This window comes from Castor canadensis, chromosome 1 (assembly GCF_047511655.1).
Source record: "Castor canadensis chromosome 1, mCasCan1.hap1v2, whole genome shotgun sequence".
NCBI lineage: Eukaryota > Metazoa > Chordata > Mammalia > Rodentia > Castoridae > Castor > Castor canadensis.
In genome coordinates this window covers 152642488-152669836 of record NC_133386.1, presented here as the reverse complement: position 1 = coordinate 152669836, position 27349 = coordinate 152642488, and the positions used below count along the sequence as shown (strand labels likewise).

The 27349-nt window shown below is 38.5% G+C and overlaps 1 protein-coding gene across 2 annotated transcripts in view; it reads left to right on the top strand.

Annotated features, from left to right (window-relative positions):
- Nucleotides 1-603: 603 nt before the first annotated feature.
- The window catches only part of Rras2 (RAS related 2), a 69771-nt gene continuing 43025 nt past the window's right edge, over nt 604-27349 (top strand). The window contains exon 1 of one of the 2 annotated variants that reach the window (XM_020177982.2): nt 604-762. In XM_020177982.2, coding sequence (XP_020033571.1) covers nt 655-762 — 108 coding nt within the window. In that variant the 5' untranslated portion in view covers nt 604-654. Of the gene's footprint in view, nt 763-1105; nt 1238-27349 lie in introns of those variants that run through there. The other variant, XM_074041900.1, reaches the window with a different exon arrangement.

Genomic DNA, 27349 nt, shown 5'->3' with positions numbered 1-27349 from the left:
ACTCTGAAAACAGGGTATTTGTTCTCCCACAACTTCAGTTAATATGACAGTTGTATTTTTCCTACATGCCGACACAAGCGGTAGTTTTCATCCACACAATCCCTGACATACACAATTACGGTCACACGCCGTCTTATTGGCTTCTTGCCTCTCCCGCCTGACACCCACAACCACACTCTTTGCACGCACGCACCCTCCCCACCAGGACCGGGGCTGCGCGCACGTGCGTGGGGTCCGCAGTCCGGGTGGACTCGCGAGTCCCGGCCCAGGCGGGCGCGGCCGAGCCCCGCCCCCTCATGCATATTCAGCACCCAGCCCCGCGGCCCGGCCCCCAGACGGCCATTTGTAGCGGCGCTGGAGGCTGCGTTCGGCAGGGCTGCGGAGAAGCGTAGAGGAGCGCGCCCCCCGGCCGCTGCTACCCGTGGCCCCTGCGCTTTCCGGGGTCCTCCGCGTCTCGGGCGGCACCCAGCCACCTCCGGGGCACCCCGCTGCGGCGCGGACCGACCCTCCCAGCAGCCCCCGGCGCTCGGGACCACCCGCCCAGCCGCTCGCCCGCAGCCCGCCGGCCGCACACGTCCCCGGAGCCGGGCCTAGGGCGGGCGGGCGGCGGCGGCGGCGGCTCGGCACGGCCAGGCTGGGCTCGGTGGCGTCCCCATGGCCGCGGCCGGCTGGCGGGACGGCTCCGGCCAGGAGAAGTACCGACTCGTGGTAGTCGGCGGAGGCGGCGTGGGCAAGTCGGCGCTCACCATCCAGTTCATCCAGGTGCCTGGAGCGGGGCCTGTGGGGCGCCGGGGCGGCGGCGGGCGGGGGCTTCTCACTACCTGTGGCGGGGCGGCCGCCGCGACCCCGCCCCGGAGGCGCCGCGCGGGCTGCGGGCCCGGGCCCGGCTTTGCGCTCTTGCCCGCCGGGCGTCCGGCCCTCGCGGCGACCCGGGCGTCGGGCTGCTTCTCAGGAATGCGGCCGGGAGGGCGGAGCTGGCGGGGTGGGAAGCGCAGTTCCACCTTATCGCTCCGGCCGGCCGACCCGCCCGCCCACCGAGGCGGGAGCCCTCGCGGGTGCGGCCGCGCCACCGAGCCGAGCTTCCTGCCCCGAGGGCCCGGCATCGGGCGCAGCACTTCAGCCGCCCGCGGTCGCTCGGGCTCCGTCGGGGCGATGGCAGGGCTGGGGCCGAGCTGCCCGCTCCCAGCTGCGTGTTCTTCTTTGTGTGTGTGCCCTTTCCTTACAAGTAGTCTCTTAGGTAATGTGTCTGGGTGGGAGTGTTGGAGAATGCCCCAGGGAAATGGTGGCTTCGAGGAAGTTAAAAACGGGCTTTGGTAGGGGCGAGACCGTTTCCTAGGAATGCCAGGTCCTTCCTGCTTGTCGCCTGCCAAGGTGAAGTTTGCGATGAGCCAGCTAGGAGATGACCGACTCGCGCGGTCTCTGTGCTAACCGCCTCTCCCCCACCCCCACCCCCCGGTCGCCAGAGGGCAAAGTCGGCTTGTGTTTAAGAGAAAAGGGAGGTGGGAATTCTTCATTCTTAGGTTTTGCTTTGGTTAAGAGCTTTGAGTGATTTTTTTTTTTTTTGAGATTTTTAAGAAAGAAAACCCAAATATCTTACTGTCTTTTTGTCAACCAAAAATATGTGGCATATGCTGGGAGAGAAGGAAGGTATAGCTGTGTCAGGTAACAAAGATTTTTGTGTCAAGAGTACTGATGACGAGTTTTTTTTTTTTTTTTTCTGTTTCACCCATTTGTCATTAATTGGAATGCTTGGATAGCTATTTCATTTCATGTTGATAGTGACATTAAAATAGAGTAAGGTAACATAAATGTGATTGTCACCTTCCACAGTGAACAAATGAATAGTAATTGCTGGTATAATAGTCCATGAGATACGCTGCTGAAACCTTTGTATCCAAGAAGAGACTGTTTCTGTAATGAGCATTTATGGCATGCTCATTAGTGGGTTAAAAAAAATCGCAGTGAGTTAGAGGTGAGATTGATTTAAGTTTAGCAGAACACAATCAGGGCTGCTGTCATCTTTTCCAAGGGTCAAGAGAGACTTTTAAGTACCTGATGGCGAAACAAAACAATTTATAGCTAACCCTTTCTTTGGTGACCAGTCTGGTGGTTAGCGTTGGAGGGAGTCAAGAAGTAAGAGAATAATTTAAACCACAAGCATTTGTTTCTTTTGAGGGGAGGAGGACTATCTGAATGTAATTGCATCCATAAGTTCATTATTTACGGTATTGAAACTTGTTTTGGGGGAGTAGTGTTAGAAACCATTAAGATAAGGGGAATTGCTGTTTCTAATGATTTTCTAGAATCTAGAAAGAAATGCTTCCTTTATGAATAGTATAGTTTCTAGGTGCTCTAAATGATGTCAAATAAGCTATGCGTGAGAAAGCTTTGTCTGTTTGAGCTTTGAATCATACAAACTTTGGCCTGTTATTTATTGGCTGTGAGAATGCTGCCATAAATATTCATCCTCTCTGAGCCTCAGTTTTCTTATCAGTAAAATGGGTCTCATTAAACATTCTTTACAACTTTTAAATTATGAGAAAGATCTTAGCATTGTATCTAGTATGTGCTTTGTTAATGGTAGCCATTTTTACAAGTGTGTGTGTGTGTGTGTGTGTGTGTGTGTGTGTGTACCGTCTGTAACATGTTTAAATGCGAAAGGAATTCAGATTCAGAAAAGTCCATGTGGGAAAGATTGATAAAATCATGAGGACAGAGTATGTAATTCTTTAGCTTTTTTTTCCTCGCATGAATGAGGCCCTGGGTTTGACCCCCAACACCTCAAAAACAAACACCGAACACTGTGTAGGTTTGGTGGAGAGAATGGAAATGTCTTGTGAGTATGGGGTGGGTGGGTAACCTGCTAGGTTGGCAAGAAGAGGCAGACACCTGGTAAAGTGGGATAGGTTACTTTGGCCAGTGAAATGGAGGAACAGGGACTCTGAAGTTGAGACTGTGGAGAGGAAGCAAACAGACTACATGACAGACACCTAGCTCTGCCACTTGCTCCACTTACAGTCTTAGTTACTTAACCTCTGTGTACCTCAGCTTTTCTCATCTGTAAATTGGGGAAATACAATGTACCACAAACAGTTGTGAAAACTGAATGAGTTAACATATATCAAGAACAGCCTGTAATGCACAGTAAGGCTACATAAATTATTATATTAATCTTAGATTATGAAACTAAAGTGACTTATCATCGACAAAGCCCTGGGGAGTTAAAGTTCAATCTGTTGTGATTGCCTAGAAGTAGAAACTGGAGGGAGAGGAGACAACAGAGTAATCATTTTAAACAAGAAAGTTGGTTATTTTTGTAGATTAGGATGACACAAATGAGTTTTTTTTTTTTAAGATGACTGAAATGCTGTAATTTTTTTTTATAGCTATTAGTATATTTCTACTGTTACCTTGAGCAGGAAAAGTATAATAAATTTGGGGATGGAGGATTTAAAAACAACTTTTGCATTTAATCCTATCTTTCTTTGACCCTAGATTTAGTTGTTACCTTCTATGCATACCAAGAGCTGGAAAACTACGAAATTAAAGTAATAAATTAAGGTGCCTTTTGCACTTTCGCTATGACTGCAACAAACCATAAAATACATGTGATAAAAATGTAAAGTATTAAGAGTGTATGTATGACCTCCATTTTCTGTAGCTAATAGTTCTTTGAAAAACGTTTTAAGTTCTGTTGGTAAATAGAACACCTAAATGATGAGGAAACTCTAGTTAGGACATGATTTTGATGTTGTACAGAATGGAAGGGAGAGGCCAAAAGATATCTGTCTGGGGTCTTGGTTGCTCCACACAGGTGACTCTGGTAGCTTCTTAATCTCCTGTAATCTCTTTAGGGCTTCAGCTTCTTCATAAAACACTGGGTTTGGTTGAACAAATCTGTGCACTTTTGAAATTCTAGGATTATTTTTGACTCTTAACTAGCCATGTGTTTTTGGTCAAGTTTTTAAGTCTCAGTTTTCCCATTTGTAAAGGGGAAATAACCACACCTCTAGGATTCTTAGAGTAAATAAAATAATGCCTGGAAATCATTCAACACAGTGCCATCTACAGAGTAAGTCAATAATAATTGTTGCCTGGTTTTATTTGCTGCTGTTCTGTATCTTGATTTCTTCCAAAATAAAATTTGTAATTTTTCAGTCAAGGCATAATCTAGCCTATTATTTTAAGTCTTCACTGTTTCTACCTCATACTTTTTCCTCTTCACTTCCATGTGGTAATTAGGTGATCAACATGAATTTCATTTTGAGTTAGGAAAACTACTTTTTATCTGTTGGAGTTGATTTTAAGAAATAATGGGACTAGAGTCATAGCTTAGTGGTAGAGTATGTGCCAGGCCCTGGGTTGAGTCCCCGGGCACCAAAATAAAACAAAAACAAAAACAACAGTGAAAAGAATAGTAATAATTGGATTTTGGGGTTAATGTTTTTTCTAACCACTCTTGAGGAGAGGCTGTACATGTTTTACAGATTTAAAGAAACAGAATCTCAGTGTCTGTATTCCTTAGCTTCCTAACTTTGCTCAGCCATTTGGCAGATTTTGAGCTGTGTGGGGATTAGTTGATTTCTCACATCTTGAGTTTTAGTCTTAAAACTTGTTCATCTGGACCTGCCTCAAACATTCCTTTTTACCTATCGTCTGTGTTTTGCTGAGTGCTAGCTCATTGTCTTTTCCTGGGGCAGAGATCCTAGAGAGATGTCAAGAGTATTTGTGCTAATGGTTACTTGATCCACTTGTCAAGGTTGTGAGTTTAAATTCCTCAATTGTTGTTCCATGGCTATATCTTAAAGACTCTTTCTGCAGTTAGAAGTCACTTAAACTTTTAATGTTTACCTATGAATTTGAACTACTAGACATATTTTTGTGCAAATTTATTTTACATTTTTAAGAATAATTTACAAATGAATTATTAGCATTGAAAAATAAGACACTTCTCCAGTGGTGCAACTTGGATTAGAGACTTTTGGGACTAGTTGAAATGGTCTTCCAGATCATTCCATGCTAAAATCCTAGGCATTCAGGGAAGAACATTTCCTTACAGAGTATGACTGCTGTTGTCAGAGAAGCAGCAGGAGATTCTGACTTAGAGCATCTTGATTTGAAACTTACATGTTCTTTCTTGCAGTGTGTGTGTGTGTGTGTGTGTGTGTGTGTGTGTGTGTGAGAGAGAGAGAGAGAGAGAGAGAGTATGAGTGATCGAGAGAAGTTTAGACACTGGTGAGGAGTTGTAGGGATTTAGTCAGGGTAGTTGAGTTGCTTTCCTCTGGTAATGGAAGTAGTCTGTTTAATTCAGTTAGGAAAATAGATTGATAGCTTCAGATTAGGGAAGGAGTGGGAAAACCTAAAGACATTTTGATTTTTTTTTTTTTTTTTTTTTGAGACAGGGTCTAGCTATGGTAGCCCAGGTTGGCCTAGAATTCATGGTCCTGCTTGAGCCTCGTGAGTGCTGGGATTACAGGTGTGTACCACCATGTGCAGCTATTTTTTGATTTCTTTTAAAAAAGGTTTCTTTTAAATTTAAAGTTGATCTCAAAATTGAGGCAGATTTTGTGATGCATGAAAATTTATTCCCCCTCCTTTTTTTCTTTTTGGTGGGGAAAGTTAAAGTATTAATACCACTATGACTACCTTAATGAAAAGCGATAATGAATAAAAGATTTTCACTCAGCCTGTATACAGTGGAGTTCATAGTTGTTGAATCCCTCCCCTCCCCAACATAATTTTATGTTTATTCAGAGAGCTATTTAGGCTTTTTATTATTTATTACTTTTTTTTAACATATCCAAGAAGAAACATATCAATAAAATAAATTGTGTAAGTTTTTTTGTGCTGGGGTGGTACTAGGGTTTGGACTCAGGGTCTCACACTTGCTAGGCAGACACTCCCACCATTTGAGCCACTCCACCAGCCTTGGTTATTGAATCTTTAAGATGTTTAATGACTTTGGTAAAGCTGCTGAGTTTGTGTTTGAGATTGAAACTTAGTTTAAAGTAATGTCCTTGGTAGGCTTTGATTTATTTCTGTTTTGGAAAGAAAATGTGTCTCGAAGCAAAGAAATGTAAGTTATCTGAAGTTGTGCACATAATTAAGTGCCTTGATGACTTATAAGTTCTACTTTATTTTTAGTGTCTTATAAAAGCCATGTGATTATTATAGCATTAAATCATAGTTTAAAATTATGGTCAGTTTACTGATGGACTATATTGACAGTTTAATATTGCCAACTTAATATGTCACTTTGTATAATGATATGTTTTCCTAGGGAAAAGAGCTCTATTAACATTGAAGTCCTTCCTTCCTTCCTTCCTTCCTTCCTTCCTTCCTTCCTTCCTTCCTTCCTTCCTTCCTTCCTTCCTTCCTTCCTTCCTCCCTCCCTCCCTCTCTCCCTCCTTCCCTCTCTCCCTCCCTCTCTCCTTCCCTCTCTCCCTGTTGTATTGGGATTTGAACTCAAGGCCTTGTGCTTGTCAGGCAAACATACTACTATTTGAACCATGACCCCAGCCCTTTTTTGCTTTAGTTATTCTTGTGATGCAGTTTTGTGGTTTTCCTTGGGGCTGGCCTCTGGCTGTGCCCTGCTCATTTGTTGAGATGAGATCTTGATAACTTTTTGCCTAGGCTGGCCTTGAACCATGATCATCTGGATTGCTGTCTTCCTAGTAGCTGGGATTACAGCATGTACCACTATGCCTGGCCTAGTCTCTCTGTTTAAAGAGTACAGATTACTTTGTTTCTAGAGTTCCCTCAATTTGGATTTGACTGATATTTCCTCATGATTAAATTCAGGTGATGCATTTTTGGTGGGATAGGAATAACATAGAAATGATGTTTTCTTCTCAGGGCATTGTATTAGGAGACATAAGATAGGATGCCTGACTACATAATTACCTTTTGACTCTACAATACTAGTTCTAGGAATTTGCCCTGAAGATTTATTTCCAACAGTAGAGAATACACACATATAAGATTGTGGCATGAATGGTTGTATAACATATGGTGTGTTTACTCAATGGAGCATTATGTAGCTATAAAAAAGAATGAGAAAGATCGCAGTGAACTGTGGAATACATTTGGCAAAAAGAGTAACATGCAAAAAAGTGCCTCCTGTATAATGTAATGAAAGAAGGTTGTGACTAGAAAATACGTTTGTATTGGCTTGTGGGAGAAAAACCAACATGGGAGATGGATGTGGTTGGTTACCTAGAGAGGGTGAGTAAGAATGAGGTGGATGAAATAGAGGGAATGGGGATGATAACTCTTTTGAAGTTACTGTTTTCTGACTTTGGGAACCATGTTATTGTTTCACATAGTATAGTAGCAAACACAGCATGAAAATCAAGTGATGGAGGGAAAAAACTCCCAACAACATGTTAAGGTAGAATACAAACAAGTGACTGAAACTTATTTCAAACAAATAACATAATTACCACATTGAAAGAATGAAGGAAAAATAGTCTAGGTAACTCTTGAACCCAGTTTTTGGGCTACACCCTCAGGATAAAGACAGAAATAATTTGGAGCAAACACTGAACTCTAGTGTATAGTTTTTTTTGCTTTTTTTTTTTTTTTTTACATAGGTTTACAATTTTGTAGCATATTTATATACTAAGATTAACAGAAAACGAAAGCCAGTGTCTCACTGTTAGAGAAGGGAGCTACAAATGTGGAAAAGGCGAAGGTTAGAAGGAGCTAATCTGCCTAAATTCGTGATTTTAAAAGAGTATATGGAATCAGAAATGCAGTAGATGCATATGGATACATTTGCGCACACCCATTTGTCCTCTTTCATTTCCATTGAGAGTGTCCAGAAAGTGACACCCTATTAGCAATGAAATCCCTAGTATCAGGGTTTGGTTTTATAAATACCATTCTCTACTAGAAGGAACCTGATTCCAGGGCTGGGGCAGGAAAAAATACAAGATTAGCTTTGAGTACCTTGTAGTGTCAGAAAACAAGGAAGTACTAGGGGGAAAGAAAAACAAACCAAAAAAACCAAAATGACCAACTCCCCCTCACCCCCAAACAAAACAAAACAATGCAACACAACACAATGTAAGGGTCATATCAGAGTGACAGAGCCAAACTGGAAGAACTGCCATTGGCTAGTTCTGGGGAAGTTTAATCATGGAGATAAAACAATTTATAATTGTCCATAAATAAAGTAGGAATCTATACTCCATGGTGATAAATAAGTTACTGAGAAGTTTTTAGTGTTGAATTCAGACTAATGAATGAAATTACAGGAAACTTTTTGACAGTCAACAATTGATTCAAGTAAAAATCACAAATGGATGTCAACTAGTAGATAAGAAGCCGGATGTGGTGGTACATGCCTATAATCCCAGCGCTTGGAAGACTGAGGCAGGAGGATCCTGAGTTGGAGGCCAGCCTGGGCTTCATAATGGAAACAAAAGTAAGAACAAAAATAAAAGTAAAATAGTAGGTAATAGCTTGAGAGGAGCTAGATGGTAACATAATCTGAAGGTATAGGTGTATAAAATATTACTTGTCAAGGAGAAAATAATAACTCTGCAGGGAGAAACCTGTCTGATCCTATCAAAGTTAGCATCTCTCTCTTTTTTATTTTTGGTGGCAGAATCAGTCCTTAATTGGGCATTGAATGAAATTAAACCTAAACAAACTAAGTTGAGGCATAAAGGAGACTAATTTTTTCGCGTTTAAAGAGAAAATCTCCTTTAATTTTGCAGTCAGGTGTCTTAAGAGGTGAAAATTGGTCTGCTTAGGTTAGGCCAATGTAGATTTGGACCATGAACGCTACTGTGTAGCGTTACGAGTTCCTCCCTTTGTACCAAATGTCTTTTGCTCTATAGATATGTTTTGTTTTTCTTTTTTTGTGTGTGTGTTCTTTTTTCTCCTGCAATTTAGTTTAAAATTACTCATATTCTTAATTAGAAATAGAAATAATAATGTTTTGTTCCCACTTATGGAAAATGGAGGAATTTAGCAGGTTTTTTTTTCTTTTCTATTTCTACTCACCACTTTCATAAATTTAGAAAACAGCCAAATGTGTAAGATTGCAGTCTAAAAAAATACTTTTTGTCTTTTGCATTCTATTTTGTTATTACAATTGCAGTAGTTAATAATACTTAATGGTATTAATCCCCTTGTCATTAAGAGTTTTTGTTTTAGTGTTTATAAGCAATCTGTTCATCAACAGGTGGATTTCATTTTTTATTTTTCAGTTAACAGATAAAATTATATGTATTGTTTTGAAGAGACACACTGTGGAGTAACTAATGGATGCATTACTGCACTTACTTGTCATTTTTGTGGTGATAACATTTAACATTTGCTCAGCACTCCCCCATCACACACACAGTACACTTTGAACTCAGTGTATTTTGATTGCTTAGGCAGGTGTTGAGCAATGACCCTCTCTCCCCCCAGCCCTTTTTTGTTGTAGTTATTTTTCAGGTAGGGTCTCAGGGTTTTTGCCCAGGGCTGGCCACCCCAGAGTGCTGTAGACTGCCGTCTTCCTACCTAAGATCTCCTGCTAGTTGGAATTACAGGTGTGAATAATCAAACCAGGCCTATTGATTGAAATGGGTGTCTTACTAACTTTTTACTTGGGTTGGCCTCAATCTGTGATCTTCCCGATTTTCTGCCTCTCAAGTAGCTGGGATTGTAGACAGTAAACCACAGTGCTTGGCCTACTCAGCTTTTTTAAAGAATATAGTGTATTAGCTGAGTGCCAGTGGCTCACACCTGTAATGGGAGACTGAGACTGGGAGGATTGTGATTTGAGGCCAGCTCAGGTGATGAGTTTGAGAAACTCATCTTCAAAATAACCAGAGCAAAGTGGATTGGAGGTGTGGCTCAAGCAGTAGAGTGCCTGCTTTGCAAGTGAGAAACCCTGATTTCAAGTCCTGGTCTCACCAAAAAAAAAAAAAAAAATGTATATACATATATATAATATTAACTTTGATCACCATATCGATCAGCTAGTTTATTTTTATTTTGCAGTGCTGGTGCTTGAACTCAGAGCCTATAGCTTGAGCCACGCCACCAACCCTTTTTTGTGATGGTTTTTTGAGATAGGGTCTCACAAACAATTTGCCTGGGCTAGCTTTGAACCACGATCCTTTTGATCTCTGCCTTCTGAGTAATTACGATTATGGGAGTGAGCCCCTAGCGTGGGGCAATTTTTATTTTTATTTGTTGAGGCTGGATATAGATCCCAGGGCCTTGTGAATACTAGCGAGGTAAGTGCTTTACCACTAAGCTACACCCTTACCCTTGTACAGCTAGCTTTAATTTTTTTGTTTTGAATTGTGATTTAAATAACACTTTCAAGAACTTGTAATTAAAAGATATTTAAGATTATATTTCCTTTAACGTGACAAATGATGATTTAGCCGAGTATAAACTACTGCTTTCTAGCTTTTTTGTATAAAAACAGTGGAAATACTGTTTTATTTATCTGGGTAGCCTGAAATTTGTCTTTTGTGGAAATAACATCTACTTGTATGCTTGCAGCATTCCTTTGTCATTGGAAATGGAAACATTTATCAGGCCATGACTGGAAGTTTTTGTCTGTTCACTAGCTTCCTCAGGGAAATGATGAAACACTCTCAGGTCTGGAATGATTTTTGTCTCCATTTTTTTCTCACTTACCTTCATTACTTCTTTCTTTTTTAGAAGAAGTCTTGCTCTGTTAGATCAGGAATACCTTTGTGCATAGAACTAAGCACATAGCAAATATGTTTGTTAATATTTATTAATTACTAGTATTTGGACATAGGAAAAATTGGCAAAAATGATGGGAAAAACAAGTTGTACCTATTTGGCTCTATAGCAGCCAGTTACTGAAGAGGAAAAAGGATCAGCTTTCATTTTGGATTTCAGCATTTCTCTGCAATGAAATAGAATGTAATATAATCATATATGGTATATACATTTTTTTGGGGGTATTGGGGTTTTGAACTCAGGGCTTTGTCCTTACTAGACGGTGCTCTACCACTTGAGCCACACCTCAGACCTGAATATACATACTTGAATCTTGAGTAGCAAGATGTTCTAGCAGTTGATCTGGAAGCATTCAGTTTTATTCAAAATAGTATTTGGATAAGATAGAATTTAATTTCTCTCTGGAAATTCTGACACAGAAAATGTAAAACACTCTTGTAAGTAAGATCTGAAAGAGTTAACTACTTTTGTCTATTTCCTGGTGGGTTTTTCTCCTAATGCCTTGTGTTTGGTTAAATGATTACATGTGGTTGAGATTACAGCAGTACACGAGTTGCTAGCTGAAAGGAGAAGAACAGTAAGCAAGAAAAGTCAAGTCAAACTGCAAAGGAAGATTTATGATAGATAACATTTAAAGCTTCAGAAATTGTGTGGCTGTTCAATTTATAATTTCATCCCTTTTTCCTCTGCAATTAAGATGTGTCAGCCAACTAAGGTAGGAAATTTGCCTCATGCATGTACATATATGCACTGTGCAAGTGCATGAAGGCATAGGTTTTAAACTGAAATGAAAGTTAGAGGGGCTTATGGGTTTTGGAAATAAAAAGTGGAGGTAAAAATGTAAATAATTTAATAATGAGTTACATGTGTTTACATGAATGATCATAATTGCTTACTTGAGTACTACAGTAATTATTTTTAGATACTATCATGGAATTTTCATGCCACCAACTTGGTTTAAATGGTTTTTTAACTAGCCAGTGACTTACTGATAAACATTTCTTATATCCACTGCAGTGTTTTGTAATGAAGCGCTTTTCATGAGTGTTAAGAGTGGAGTAGGAATAGTGAGGTTGCGTGTGAGTAGTTCACACTTCGTCACATGTTGGTCTTGGGGTTATTTCCTTACTATTATGAGATCCGATTAATGCAAACATTTATTTATTGAAATGGGTTTGTGTGTGTCTTGTTATGTTGCCCAGGCTGCTCTTGAACCCCTGGGCTCAAGCAATCCTCCTGCTTCAGCCTCCCAAGTAACTGGAACTGTAAGCATATACCATAGCACCTAGCTTATGATCGTTATTTTAGTAAGTTTGAAAGTAGTGTGGAAACTTTGTCTCCTGTTATTAGATTGTGATTTTATATTCAGAGATATAGAGACTATTTTTTTTCTTCCTAAAATCATTACAAATTATGTATTTAGTTTAGGTTTCTTCATAGCAGATAGTTTCAGGAAGAAGCCACTGGCTGAGCTGATTAGTCAAATGAAGTTGTCTGACATGGGTTACTTTAGTTTGTGGTTTTATATGAACAGTACATGGTACACAGCTGTTGCTCCAACAGCTTTGTTCCAGCTGTCCTACTTGCCTGTCACAAAAATACCTCACATTCTTTTTTTAACCTCTTGTAATATTCTATATTTTATTACTCAAAATGGATCCTAGCAATTATTGCTTTAATTAATCCACTTTTACATCTATCAGTAGCTACTTACTTAGAACCATGCCAAAGTGGCTTGTGTAACAGATTTAAGCCTTGTGGCATTTATAATTTTTTTGTTGTGAGTTGTTGCAGTTGTGGAATATTTAATTAAGTTAAGTGATGAATGTTGAAAAAAAGCACCAAATTTTTATGATAACGCAAACAAGTAGCTGGTATATGAATAATGAAACTGGTACCTTATGATTTCTTATTTCAACCTAGAATTTTTATTAATAGGTTTCAATAGGATTGTAAGATGAAAAGCCATTAAGACTTTCTTATATAACCTATATGGAACCTGTATAGGTAGCCCCTGGTTTTGTTTTTTAATTAGGAACAGGTGCCTATGAAAAATACTTTGAATTAATAATGACTAATATTCTGAGCTTCTTGTTTGTCAGATACCACACTAAAAGCTGTACAAGCAGCATTACCTTATTTGATCTCTACATTTTATTTCCATTTTATAGATATGGAAACTGAGACTCAGAGGTTAAATAAGTTACTCAAGATCACACAGTAGCTGGGTAGATGGTACACAGCTATAATCCCAGCATACAGGAGGCTAAGGTAGGATGATCATGAATTTGAGGCCAGTCTAGGCTGTATAGTGAGACCCTTTCTCCAAAAAACCCAAAATGAGTAAGTAAATAGCCAATACGGAGATTTGGCTAGGCTAATACTCCCTTGCCCAAATTACTTTTTATTTAATAAGTTATCTTAATAATGAAGTCATTATGTACATTTTTCTTTTTAAAAATGGTAAGTTCTTGAAGCATTTTCTATTTAGTTGAGGTTAGAAAAGCAGAGATTGAATAGGAAGTGAAGTTTTGCTTTCAGCATTCCTTTACCTTACTTTCTGCATCCTCCTCCTACCCCTTTGTAATCCATTTCCCATTGCTTCTACAGATTCTTCTCTGGCTACTGCTGTTCCCCTACTGACAACCCCAGCCCTGCTTTGTTCCCCAGGAGTCCTCTTATCATACCTGCCTCATAGCTATGTGAAATTCTGTTCTCACACAGTGAATTTATTTATTTGTGTTCTGGTGTGTTTACACTCATTTATTTATTTTTGCGGTACTGGGGCTTGAACTCAGGGCTTTCACTTTGAGCCACTCCATCAGCCCTAATTTTGTGAAGGGTTTTTCTGAGATAGGGTTTTGCGAACTATTTGCCTGGGCTGGCTTTGAACTGCAGGCCTCCTGATCTCTGCCTCGCCTAAGTAGGTAGGATTACAGGCATGAGCCAGTGGCGCCTATTTTTTTTTAATTTTTATAAATTTTTATTGTTCTGGGGTACATTGTGGCATTTACAAAAGTTCTTACAATATATCAAATATATCATAGTTGAATTCACCCCCTCTGTCCTCATTCTCCTTTATCCTCTCTTTACCCCTTCCTGGAATAGTTTCAGTAGTTTTCATTTTTCCATTTTGTATTTATACTCTTGTTTTGAGAAACAGATCCATCTTAGTCACAATCTTTGGGAAGTGCATCCATCACTTTTGTAAAGCTGTATCCTTTACCAAGATCCTTTTGTCCATTAATTCTTAGCCATCTTTCTAGCGGTGGCTAAGGATTTATCCTGCAGCAAGCCTTTACTGAGGGAATATCCAAATCAGGTTAGTTGCCCCTTCTAAGTGCTCCCATAGAGTCTTGTACTTCCTTCCCCCACCCCAACTCCTTCCCTTTCTTCCCTTTCCTCTCCTCCTCTCCCTTCCCAGAACTTTGTATGCAAAGCACTTGCCCCACCACACAGCTCCAAGCCCAGTCCTTTCTGCACTTTTGGGGAGTAAGTTGCAGAAGTCATGTCCCTTCAGTGTTTATTATCTAAAGGAGTCTTTCATATAAGCTTAGAGTAGTTTTAAAGATGAGGAAATTGCAATAGTGTTATTTAACTTACCAGTGTTTTGATGTCCTTTATAGCAAAAGAAAAGTTTTTTGGTTCAGGATTCAGTCCAGGATGCATGTTGCTTCTATTTGTCATACATTTTTAATCTTAAAGTTCTTTGCAAAATAATCTGCATTTTGGGGTTGTCTGATGTGTATTTACTGTTAGAGTCAAATTGTGTATTTTTTGCAGAAAAAGCATAGAGATGATGTGTTTTGTCTTTTACCAGTACATCGTATTTAAAGAGGCATATATTACTGTTTTGTCCAATTACTGATGATATGAAATCTTTTTTTTTTTTTTTTTTTTGTCTGTGCCGGGTGTCAAACCCAAGGCCTTAAGCATGCTAGGCAAGCACTCTACCACTGAGCCACATTCTGGCCTGAAATCTTATCACTTAGTTAAGCACTGAAAAATTACTTCTTGTACCCTTTGTAATGAATAATAATCACCTGGGTAGAGGTACTGAGACCAGTTTAACCACTAGTTATTTTTTAGCCATTGAGGTTCTCTCTCTTTCCCTTCCTATTACACTTTCTACCTCTAATTTGCATTTTGTAACATTTTTTTTCTTCTAAGGTATTGTACAGCTAATTGAGAACAGAGAATGTACTGACTTAATTATGTAGTCAAATGGAAACTTAGCTGTTCATTTGGTGTTAAAGGTATTAGGACTTTGTTGGTAAGACACAAGTATTTTCTTTTGGGGGTTTCCTTCTAGGTGGGAAACTATTTTTTATTTTTCCCTCTGGTTACTCAACAAAACTTGGATGCAATTCTTTTTATAGTAAAAAGTTCATATTTGAGTTTGTGGATAAAACAGTTTTATGTAAATGTGCATGTATAAGGGTGTGTGTTTTGATTTGCTTTTAAAATTACTAATACATGGTTTCTCAAGATTCTCCAAAGCACTGCATCTGATTTCACTTGGTGGTTACAGGAACTGATGATTGATTTTGCCTTGAATTTTCTGTTTGAAGAGATGATACCTTTCACTTTTCCCAGCATAAAATTCTTAACAATATTTGTGGGTGTATAGAATGAATGTTGGCATAATGTAGCTGTAGGTAGGTATGAATAACAATTCAAAGAAAATCTGGGAGGAACATATATTCAGCCTGTGTTCTGTGTTGTGCTGTGCTGTTGACTTTTTTGCCTAACTTCACTGGTCAAACATCTCTAATGTAAAAATTTGAAATGTTTCACAATTCACAACTTTTTGAGTAAATGCTGACATGATGCTCAAAAAGTTTCAGAGTGTTTTCAGTTTGGATTCTGGATTTCTATACATTACAAAAAGTGTTCCAGTTATTTATTTATTGATGCATGTGGTGCTGGAGATCAGAGTCCAGGGTTTCCTACATGCCAGGCAAGCCCTCTACCATTGCGCTACATTTCTAGCCCCAACCTGTACATTTAAACTTTGCTAATTTCTTCATAGCTATCCTTATCTCAGCCAGCAAAAACCCTTGTTCCTTCCTATTACTGCTTATACTCTCTCTACAACAAAATTAGAAATAAGGGCAAAATAGTTTCTGCTGGGTATTGAGGGGGGGGGAGAGGGAGGGGGCGGAGTGGGTGGTAAGGGAGGGGGTGGGGGCAGGGGGGAGAAATGACCCAAGCCTTGTATGCACATATGAATAATAAAAGAAAAAGAAAAAAAAAAAAGAAACACACTTGTAATCCTAGTTACTCAGGAGGCAGAGATCAGGAGGATCACTGTTCGAAGCCAGCCCAGGCAAAATAGTTGTCAAGACCCTATCTTGAAAATACCCAACACAAAAAAGGGCTGGTGGGGTGGCTCATGTGGTAGAGTGCCTGCTTAGCAAGCGTGAGGCCTGAGTTCAAACCCAGTACTGAAGAAAAAAAAAAAATCAATGAGGGCTAGTGATGTAGCTTAGTGAAACAATGCTTGCCTAGCATGTATGAGGCTCTAGATTTGCTTCCCAGTAGTATTTGTTTTGGGGCTGGGAGGGGCAGGGAGAGTGCAGGGATGGGGACTTGCAGGAATTTTATGAGATAAAGCCCTGTAATCTCAGCACTTGGAAGGATCATGAGACATTGTCAGTTCCCTGTTAGCCTAGACATAATAATGAGACCCTGTTTCCAAAAAGAAATTAACAAGAGCTGGGGTGTAGGTCAGTGATAGATTGCATGCTTGGTCCCTAGCACTAAAACAATTAACAAAAATCTCCGAAAGCAAACAAACAAAAAATACAATAACAACAAAACTAATGAGCACATATATTTAAGGGTATCTTTTGATTTATGTGTTATAATGTGTGTCTAAGAGGAAGTGGTTGGGGAGGGGTCAGAAGAGAGGGGCTAAGAAAGGGTAATATAGATGGGCTTTTTTTTTTTTTTTTTTTCAGTACTGGGTTTGAACTCATTAGGCAGGTGCTCTACTGTTTGAGTAACAGCTCCATCCCCTTTTTGGGGGATTCCCCTAGGAATTACCTTTTTGTGTAGATTGGGGAGGTACTTTGCTTTTTTTTTCCCCCCTGTAATCAAAAGGTTGTGCTTCTTGTATTTGTTATTACTATTTGGCCATACTGGGGTTTGAACTCAGGGCTCTGCTTCCTAGGCAGTGCTGTACTGATTGAGCCACCCCTCCCGCCTTTTTTCTTGGGTTATTTTGGAGCTTGGGTCTCACATTTTGCCCAAACAGGCATGGATCACAATCCCTATTTTACACTTTCCATTGTTGCTGGGAGACAGGTCTGCACCACTGTGCTAGCTACTGGTTGAGATAAGATCTCACTAATTTTTTGTCTTGGCTGGCCTTGAACCTTGATCTTCAAGATCTCTGCCTCCCAAGTAGCTAAGATTACTGGAGTAAACCACTGGCTCCGAGCTTGTTTTGTTTTTCAGTCACGGTCTTGCCATGTAGCTCAAGCTGTCCAAGAACTCACCATATAATTCATACTGGCCTCTTGATCTTTCTGCCTCAGCCCTCAGAGTGCTGGAATTAGAGATACTCACCACCATGCCAGGCTGTCTACTGTTGATTTTTGAGAACTTGAAAAAGTGTTTTGCTTCTGGTATGGTTTAATTTTATTGGTAATCTTTCGACTGGTATCATCTTTAAGCAGAATCATTCATCTCATTCTGATTGCAAATAGAAGTGTGGTCCACTGAGACCATGATCTGAACAGAGTTTGGAAAATGATCTACAGGCAGTGGTTCTTAACTTTTTTTCTGCAGGGGATTCTTTGGCAGTCTGGTGAAGCCTGTGGACTCCTCTTTTTTTGTTTTTTTTTAAAATGGTGTTGGAGAGGAAGCCAGGGCCTTGCTAGGCAAGTGCTCTACTACTAAACTCTACTCCCAGCCCCAAGGTATATAAAATAAGATAAATGTGATTATAAAAGGGGTGCATTGAAATTACATTTAAATACAGATATCAAAATACTAAAAACAAAATTCTTCGTTTTAATGTCTTCGGGCATAAATGCTATTCTGACTTATTTTAACAAGTATTACATGAAAAGATCTGAGTTTTATATGGTTGACAATCACAAGTACTCTCAGTACTTTGTTGAAGGAAATGTTAAATTTCATTTAGAGGTGTCAAAAGACAAACTCACAGCAAATTTAGCTTAAAGTTCTAATTGGCATTTGTTTTATATTCTAGACTCTGGCAAAATCGTATTCTATAAGGCAGAGCTGAGCAGAGGAGGTTGGGCTTGTAGGTGGAAAGAGCTGAAGAAAGCAGAAACAGAAAACATAAAGCAGATTGGTCATTTCAAAGTTACTTTCCTTGTAAAGGTTAAACTAGAGGGGACTTCCTCATCCTGTAGGTGGTTTGGGTATTTGGTTAAATCTCCTCCTCCTTCCCCACCATTTCTTGGAAGGTCAGATAACAACTTAATTTCAGTTTAGTAGTGTAAACTTCAGTGTGAGTAACAACATTTTTGGTTTTGCCTGCTGGGGTTAGCAGAAGGTTAGTTCAAACCTTTTGTGTGATAGTAGTTAGTAGAAAATGTTTTTTAAGTTTTAAATCCCAAGGACTCCTGAAGTCTTTAAAACATCATTTTTAGTAAGGTTAAAAAAAAAAAATCAAGATTAGGAGCCATTTGGCTTTGGCATTGAGTTTCAGTACATATCTCTTTTGAAGTTTTTTGTTTGTTTGGTTTTTGGCAGCATTGGAGTTTGAACTCAAGGCCTCATGTTTGCTAGGCAGGTACTCTTACTGCTTGAGCCATTCCACCAGCCCGGCATTAAGTGTCATACTTACTGCTTATTGGTGTCCACATCTTAATGTAACTTAAGCCTTCACTTCCTCATCAGTATAATGGGAATGGTAGTAATACTTAGCTTGCAGGATTTGAGCATTTTTCTGTGGGTGATCTATGCATTATAGATGTGTAGCATTGCAGTCTTACAAATATTGTCATTTTATCAATTTGAGTGGAGTATAGAAACCTAACCTCCAGTTACTTGATTTCTCCGTCACTTGTGAAGGAATTTTTTTTTTTTATAATTAGATACAGGGTACTGGATACATAGTACTATTTGTCCAGCACCTGAAAACATAGTTGTGCCACTTCTGATCTCCATGGTTTCTAAGTAGAAATCTATGTTTTCCTCATAGGTAAGGTATTGTTTTTCTGTGGCTGTTCTCAAGAATTTTTCATTGTCTTTGTTTTTTGAAATTTAATTTATGTTGTATCACAGTGTACTTTTTGTTGGTGGGTTTGCTTAGCTTCTTGAATGTGTAAGATTATGTCTTACCAAATTGATGAAGTTTTCAGGAATTATTTCTACCTGTGTTTCATTCTCTTTGTCCTCATTTCTGTCCTCTTAATATCATGAAAGTTAAATCTTTTGTAATGGTCTCACAGACCTTTTAGGCTCTTTCTTTTCTTTTTATATGTTTCTTCTGTTTTTCAGATTGGGTAGTTTCTGTTCTGCCTCCCAGTTTATTTTTCTCCTGTTCCTTCCCTCCATTCTGCTGTTAAGACCATCAACTTAGCTCTTTATCTTGGTTATGGTATTTTTTAGTTTGAAGTTCTCATTTTTTAAAATAATTTCTTTGCTGAGGATTTTAGTTTTTTTCATTTGTTTTAAAGCTTTATTGTATCATTTTTATGAAGATTTTTTAGGTAATTGTAACATCTCAGTTATCCTTTTTTTTTTGGTGGTACTGGGCTTGAACTCAGGGCCTATACCTTGAGCCACTCCACTAGCCCTTTTTTGTGATGGTTTTTTTGAGACAGGGTCTCTTGGAACTATTTCCCTGGGCTGGCTTTGAACTGCCATTCTCCAGATCTCTGCCTCCTGCGTAGCTAGGATTACAGGTGTGAGCCACCAGTGCCTGGCACATCTCTGTTATCTTGATGTTGGCATCTGTCAGTTTTCTTTTTGTCATTTAGTTTGAGAGCTTCCTTACTTTAGGATTTTTTTGTTGTTGTTGGAACCTGCGCATTTTCATATTTTGTTTTGAGTTTCTGGTTCTTATTCACACTGTTTCAGCTGGCTTATTTTGAGACTGCTCTGGGAGGAGAGCAGAGGTGTGGCCTTGTTAATGTCAGCTGGAGGTAGATTCTCTACCAAGCTTCCATTGGAATGGAAGATGGGAGGGCATTCCTTGTTAGTTGCAGTAAGGTTGAAAATCCCTGTTCCTTACTTGGCCTTCTCTGATTTCAATGAAGTAGGGGTTTTGGGGTGCCCTGTTACATCCTTTCATGTGTGAAATTTTAGTCTTTCTACTCAGCCTCTTGTGGTGTGGTTGGAGGTGAGGGCCACAGATTTTTTTCCCTCCCTGTGGTGTTTGGCTGGAGTAGAGTAGTTATTATCTAGAAGTTTTCTGGCTTGTTGGGCTGCCTCATTCTTGCTACTTTGACTGGAGAAAGCAGGCCTATGTTGGGACTCTTTTTTTTTTTTTTTTTTTTTGTCTGTGACTTTTGGGATTTCTGGGTTGCTGACTTTTTCAAGTTCCAAATTCTGGGATATACGATAGAGGAAGATAACCCAGGAACTCCACCATAGTGTTATTTCTTTCCTTCACTCCAGCTTTGAGTCTCTTATGTTTGTTATATATATATAAAATGTTAAGGAATTTTAGTTTTACTTAGCAAGAAGAATAGGGAAAAGTATGTCTATGCTATCTTTTCAGAAGGAAATTCCTTTCACTTTTTTTCTTTTTGGTGGGACTGCGGTTCGAACTCGCGGCTTCATGCTTGCTGTGCTGGTGCTGTAACACTTAGAGCCACTCTGCCAGTCCCCTTTTGCTTCTTTTTGATTTGTTAAGTAATGCTGTAATTAATGTTTTTCTCCACAAAGCTTTTGTTTTCATGCTTATTTCTCTACTAGCTCAAAAGTCAGCTAATACTTTCATGCCTCAAGATTGAAATTGCAAGTCATTCAGCATAATTTTATGATGAGTTAAGGTTCGAACCTGTTGAGTTTGAGATGATTTAGGGGCAGCTGTGTGAAGGCTTGTTTTCCTGCTCAGAATCAGAAATACAGGGAAGACATCTGGGAAGTGAGAGAGAATGGAAAGTATACAGTAACAGAAGATAATTGAAGCTGGTTTGTGTAGATGAGTGTCACCCATATTGAGGAGATCAGAATGGCTCAAGGTAGAACTCAGAGCTAGGTGTGCTACTACACACCTGTAACACCAGCACTTGGGAGGTTGAGGCAAGAGGATCACAGATTTGAGGCCAGCCAGAGTTACATAGCAAGATACTGTCTTAAAAAAAACACAGAAAAGATGGAACTCTAGAAACTTGCCATTGAAAAGGGGACTGGAGGAAGATAAGAAAGAAGATGACTGAAGAAAACACATTTAAGAGCTAGAGACAAAAAATATCTTAGGTATTACAAAACCAGGAGTAGACGAGTCAAGATCAGCTGGGAGTGTTCAGCTGTGAGGGTCACATGTTTTAGACTATAAGAAATCTGATGGTGAAAATTGTAAGATTGGGTTTGAGAATGAATCAGTCACAGAGGGCAATGGTAGTGCAATAAATGGGACGAGAAGCCAGACTACACCGAATGGGAGGTGAGGAAAAAGTTGTTCCTGAGAAGAAAGAGGCAAGGTAAAAGTGATTAGGTTGGGGACTGGCATGAGAAGGGTGCATGTGTTTTTAGAAGAAAACTCTCTTGCTTATATGTTGAGGAGAAAGAGCTAGCATGACAGGAAAGGTACTAGAGAATCTAGTCAAAGGAAAGGACCTTTAAGAGGGTGGAAGGAGACCACAAACTGAGGGATAAAACTTGGGCAGGAATAACATCGCCCTCACCTCAGGGTGGAAAGGATATTTTTATGGGTATGATTATGGTTGCAGGAGTTTTTAGAAACTATGAGCACTTGAAAAGACAAAAATCCTGGCATAGATAATTTTTCTTGCTAATAGGAAGGAGAGTAACTTTGTGTGTATAGATGCTTTTCAAAAAAGGTTTTACTCAGATCAGTAATTTAATCGATTATATTATGGGTACATCTGAATTGCATATATCTTTCTTTCCTTTTTTTTGTGTGGTATACTGGGGTTTGAACTCAGGGCCGTGCACTTGCTAGGCAGTCACTCTACCACATGAGCCATGCCCCTAGCCCTTTTTTGCTTTAGTTACTTCTCAGGTAGGATCCTGTGTTTCTTCCTGGGGCTAGTCTAGGACCACAGTCTTCCTACCTATGGCTTCCTGTGTAGCTATATCACAGGGGTGAGCCATTGTGCCTGGCTAGGATTGTGTATATTTAAAAAAATTGCTGTGGGGTGCGTGTAATTCTAGCTGTTTTGGAGGCCGAGATCAGAATTGCAGTTCCAGGTGCCTGAATAAATAGTTCAAGAGACCTTTACCTCCAAAATAACCAGAGCAAAATGGGCTAGAGGTATGTATGGCTGAAGTGGTAGAGAACTTGTTTCACAAAACCCTGATTCAAACTCTAGTCCCACACACACACACACACACACACACACACACAATTTGCTGATGACACAAATAATTCCTACATCATCCTTTCTCTTTCCTTTCCCCTCCCTTCTTCTCCCCTTGCCCCTTCCCTCTCCAATTCAGTATCTTCCTGCTTCCCTACTCCGAGTGCTGGGATCATTGGTGTGTTTCTTATTTCCATTTTCTAGGTACACAAAAGCTTGTGAGCTTTTTTTTTTTTTTTTTTTTTTTTTTTGGTGGTACTGGGTTTTGAACTCAGGGTCTTATTTATGCTTGCTAAGTAGGTGCTCTTACCACATGAGCCACTTTTGTGTCCTTTAAAAGTCTGAATTTACCGCTATTATTGATAGTTTTTAATGCAGACTTTGTCCCTCTCTGCTATTTAGTTCTCTGTTTCTTGAGCTGTCAGCTTTATATATAAATACATGCCTTTCCTTTTAAGAATTGGTACAAAAACAATGCTTTAATTAAGTATCTTAATTTTATAGTTGTGGTTAAGGGAATCTTATTTTCTCTTGATAAACATTCACATTTCATTTGGGAATGCTACATGAATATGAATATTTATTGATATCTTTTAATTTTCTAAATCAAAATATGTATTTCCTCATTAGAGGTGTGGCTCAAGTGGTCGAGCACCTGCTTTGCAAGCTCTAAGCTCTTAGTTCAAACCCCATTCCATTCCACTAAAAGAAAAGAAGTATCTGTGTAAATGTGAGGCCTTAAAGCCTGATCTTCATTCATTTTGTGGCTAATCTGTCTGCAGATTTGGTATAAAATTTGGTTTAGGTACATTGAATCTTTATTAATTTTATACGTTGCTTTGTGTCCATTTTTCAGCTACCTTACATGGCATAGGTGCTCTTTCTTAAGCTCTAGTGTTTCTAACAATTTTGCATTGATTTATATGTCTTGATGCCTAAATAATATTGTTCTGATTGTTAAACATTGGCATTGAAAACTCACTATAGCTCTTGCCAGATAAATTTTATCGTGTTTGATATTGATACTTTTATACTTACTTTCCTGTGTTGACTAAAGTTGATGTATTCTGTCACCCTTTTGTGGCTAGCCTTGTGTGTTTTGTAGGTCTAGTATTAGATTTCACTTTTGGAAAATCCTGTTGAACCTCTTCTTTTTCTAATGAAGCCATTTAACTTTATCTCCTTTATATTTGGTCTAAGGCTGGCCTCTTTGTATTTTCCCTTCCTTTGTGTGTTGGGTCTTCAATTTTATAGTGACTTGTGAAAGACAACATCTATTTTGTTCTCTGCAGGGTAGGAGGGAGTAAATAAAACCTTTTCATCCATGAAAATTTTCTCTGATGAGTTGTTCTGGGTCACAAGTATATATGACCATGGAAGTTGGCTGGAACTGGGTAAAATTACGCATACGGTTTTTTTCTTTTCTTGTAAAGCAGTTAGAGATTGGTTAAGTAGGGGAAATCTTAAGTTTCATTTTACAGTTATAGTAGAATTTTGCAAAAAATTTGACTTTTGAATGAAGTGAGAGATGATACGGTGTAACTAGTTATTTGGAGTAAAAATTTAGTCCCCATATCCTTCGGGGGCCCTTTTAGGCAGTGTGCATGTGTGTGTATGTGTGTGTGTGGTGTGTGGTGTGTGAGAGAGTGTGTGTGTGTGTGTGTGTGTATGTGTGTGTGTGTGTGAGAGTGTGTGTGTGTGTGTATGTGTGTGTGTGAGAGAGAGTGTGTGTGTGTGTGTGAGTGTGTGTGTCCATGGTCAGGCAGGACAATCTGAGTTTGTTTAATAGTTCTGATTTGTGGGTACTGATAAAAATGCTTCTGAAACCAACATCACAATGCTTCCCTCTCTTAGAATGACAGTGGCAAATCCTATTTGGTAAACACGTACGAAGAAATGTGAAACATTTCCCTCGTCCTTTCAGGATAGTAGAATAAATAGTAAGACTTGTTTTTCTCTCCTCTTAATTCTGAAGACAGCTTCCTTTATTTTCATTTTTGGGTGGTGGTTATAGTACTTAGTTTGAGATTTGACCATCCTCTGGTCAGCTGTTTTTATTTTTACACTTTTAAGTTCATCAGTGTTATCTCAACTATAATGTTTTCTCTAATGAAAGTTATTCATGCATCTATAGTATGTCTTAAAACCCTACTATTGTTTTGGCATAATTGGTTTGTGCTATTTCTGTTTATCTGACTTGTTTGAAAAAAGTGCTTGGCTAGATTTCCTGTAGAACTTTTATTTCCTAAAATTATTCTTTTACTGTTATAAAATTGTTCTTTTACTTACTAAATAAATTTCAGAATGTTAAAACTTTGTAAAATTACATGTTGCATGAAATCTTCCAAAACATTAGTGTTGAAAAAGCACATTTCCTGAAATGTTTTATTACAGTATTTTGTATAGTTCAGTTTAATCTGATGTATAATAGTTTATTTAAAATAAAATTTAATCATCATGTAAATTCTCTTTCTCTTGGCAGAGAAATTTAGTATATAAAATGCTGGGGTTGGGAATGTAGCTCAGTAGCAGAGCACTTGGTTCTAGCCCTAGTACTATCAGAATGTGTGAAGCCCTGGGTTCTAGTTCTTAACTATGTCATTTCAAGTTCTTAACTATGTCATTTCTAAAAGTTAACCAATAAACTCAGTGCTATCTTAAAATAAAAAATACTGAAAGAAGCAAATATAAAACTCCTCCCCCCAAATTCCCAGACATTGAGTCTTACTGAGATAGGTATTAGTGTGAGCTTACTTTATTAAGTAAAACAAAGCTCAGAGAATTCAAGTAACTTCTCATGGTTAAAAAGCTAGGAAGGGGTGAAGGAAGGCCTTGTAAAATAGCTAATGTTTAATGAATATTTAGATTACTATGCATCAGTGTCCTAGGTAAGTTACTATGCATTTTCTCAATTAGAACGGCATCTAAATATGTTTAGAAAATCAAAACTTGTAAGGCTTTTTAAGGGAGGTTGTAGAGATAATGCAGACTAAATTTATGTATTATGGACCTTTCATAATTTCATACCTTCAGGTGCTTTTTTCCATGTTCACAAGCATTTGTCCTGGCATCATTTATGGAATTATTCTGTCCTTACCCTGTGATCTGCTCTTCTGCCTTCTTTACATATGGGATTTCATCTTTATGTGTTTCTAGGCCTTTTGTTTTATTCCATTAGGCTTTTGCCTATTCCTGCGTCAGTTCCATTCTAAATTTCAGAAATAGTAGACTAAGTTCCCCTGTTGTGTTCCTTTAATAAAAAAAAAAAAAAAAAAAAAAAATATATATATATATATATATATATATATATATAGTGTATATAATAAATAACTGCTATGTGCCAGGAACTTTTTAGGTCCTGATAAAATAGCACTGAGAAAAAAAAATTTCATGGAACTTAACACTGTATAAACTTACTGAATCATCTTTGTCAAGTTCTGTGGAAAAATTCAGTAGTGTTTTAAAAATTTTAAATTGATCAGTTAAGGAAAAATTAACATTTTGGCATTTCTGGTTGTTTCCAAAAGAAGTTTCATCATTTTTTTCCATTAAGGTCTAAAATACATTTTTATTAGATTTACTTCTAGTTACTATGTATTTGCTGTAAATGCTTCTTTTATTTGACTTATCTAATGAGTTGTATATGGAAGTCATATTGATCTTGGGGGTGATGTAGATTTTGTATTAGATACTTTGCTGAGCTCTTAATCCCAGTATAATTATTCTGTATATTCTAGTGAATATTCATTGTTGGTAGCCAAATCATCACATGATTTTTCTTTCAATTTTTATGACATTTTACTTTTGCACGATATCATCTAGGACCTTCTAGTATAATATTGAGTAAATGTAGTTTGTCTCACTATTAAACATTTGCTGTAGGTTTTTTAAGTTGCCATTTGCTCTGAGTTTTTAAGATAATTGATTTTTTTTCTCATGCCTTTCCTTTCATGGTCAGCTTGTAATCGTTTATATGGTGAATTATATTTGCAATTTAAAAAGTCTGTGTATCCTGTTCTTGGATTTCTGGGACACATTGATTATAATACATAGTCTTGTTTATACACTGTTACATTGTGTTAGCTAAAATTTTGCATGTGGGCTTTAAAAAAAATCTGTGTTTATTAGTGAAATTGGCTAGTAATTTTCGTTTTTCATAATGTCCTTGTCTAGTTTTGGTTCCTAGGTTTAACTGGTCTCATAAAATAGGTTGAGGGAATATGTCCTCCTTTTAGAAGAATTTGTATGATCCTGGAGTTACCTGATTCCTAACAGTTTCATAGAGCTTGCTTGTACAGTTCTGAACCTAGTTTTGTGTGTGTGTAGGAAAAGGCAATTAAAAACTTTTTTTCAGCACTGAGTATTGAACCCAGGGCCTCATACTTGCTAGGCAAATGCTGTACCACTTGAGCCAAGTCCTCAGCCCTTTTTAGTCTTTTTGAGATGGGTTCTCTCTATGCTGCTGAGGCTGGTCTTGAACTCCCAGGCTTAAGCGATCCACCTGCCTTAGCTTCCCTAAGTGCTAGACTCTATGACCTCCAAGTCTGGCAAAATTTTCCTCCTTTATTGGTCTTAGGGCTGTGCAGGTTTTTAATTATCCTTGAATCAATTTTGATAGTTTGCTTTTTCTAGGCATTTGATAGTTCATATTTTTCTATGCATTATTTTGTTTCACATTTATTGCATAAACTTGTTTATAGTATTTTCTTTTAAGTCTCTTGTAGTTTTAGTTATGTTTACTACATTTCATGTTTTATTCTCCTCAGCATTGTCTGAAAAGAATATCCATTGGATTTCCTCCTCAGATTATGTTTTTTATTTCTTCAAGTTCTGTTTGTTTCCTTTTGAGATGTGAATGATCTTTTTGGGGGGAGTGTGGTGGTACTGGGGTTTGAACTCGAGGCCTTGCACTTGCTAGGCAGGTGTTCCACCACTTGATTCCCCAGCCCACATTTGATATGTTTTTAGCATTTTTTATTTCTTAACAGTACTCATTTGATTGGATATATTTATCCTCTTTTAGACTGTGATCTCCTTTGGGGCAAATACTTTCGTTGTTGTTTTGTGTTTTATACACACAATATCTAGTAACTGTTGCATGATATACAGTTAATGACCTGCATTACAGTTTGATAAGATAATAAAACTATTAA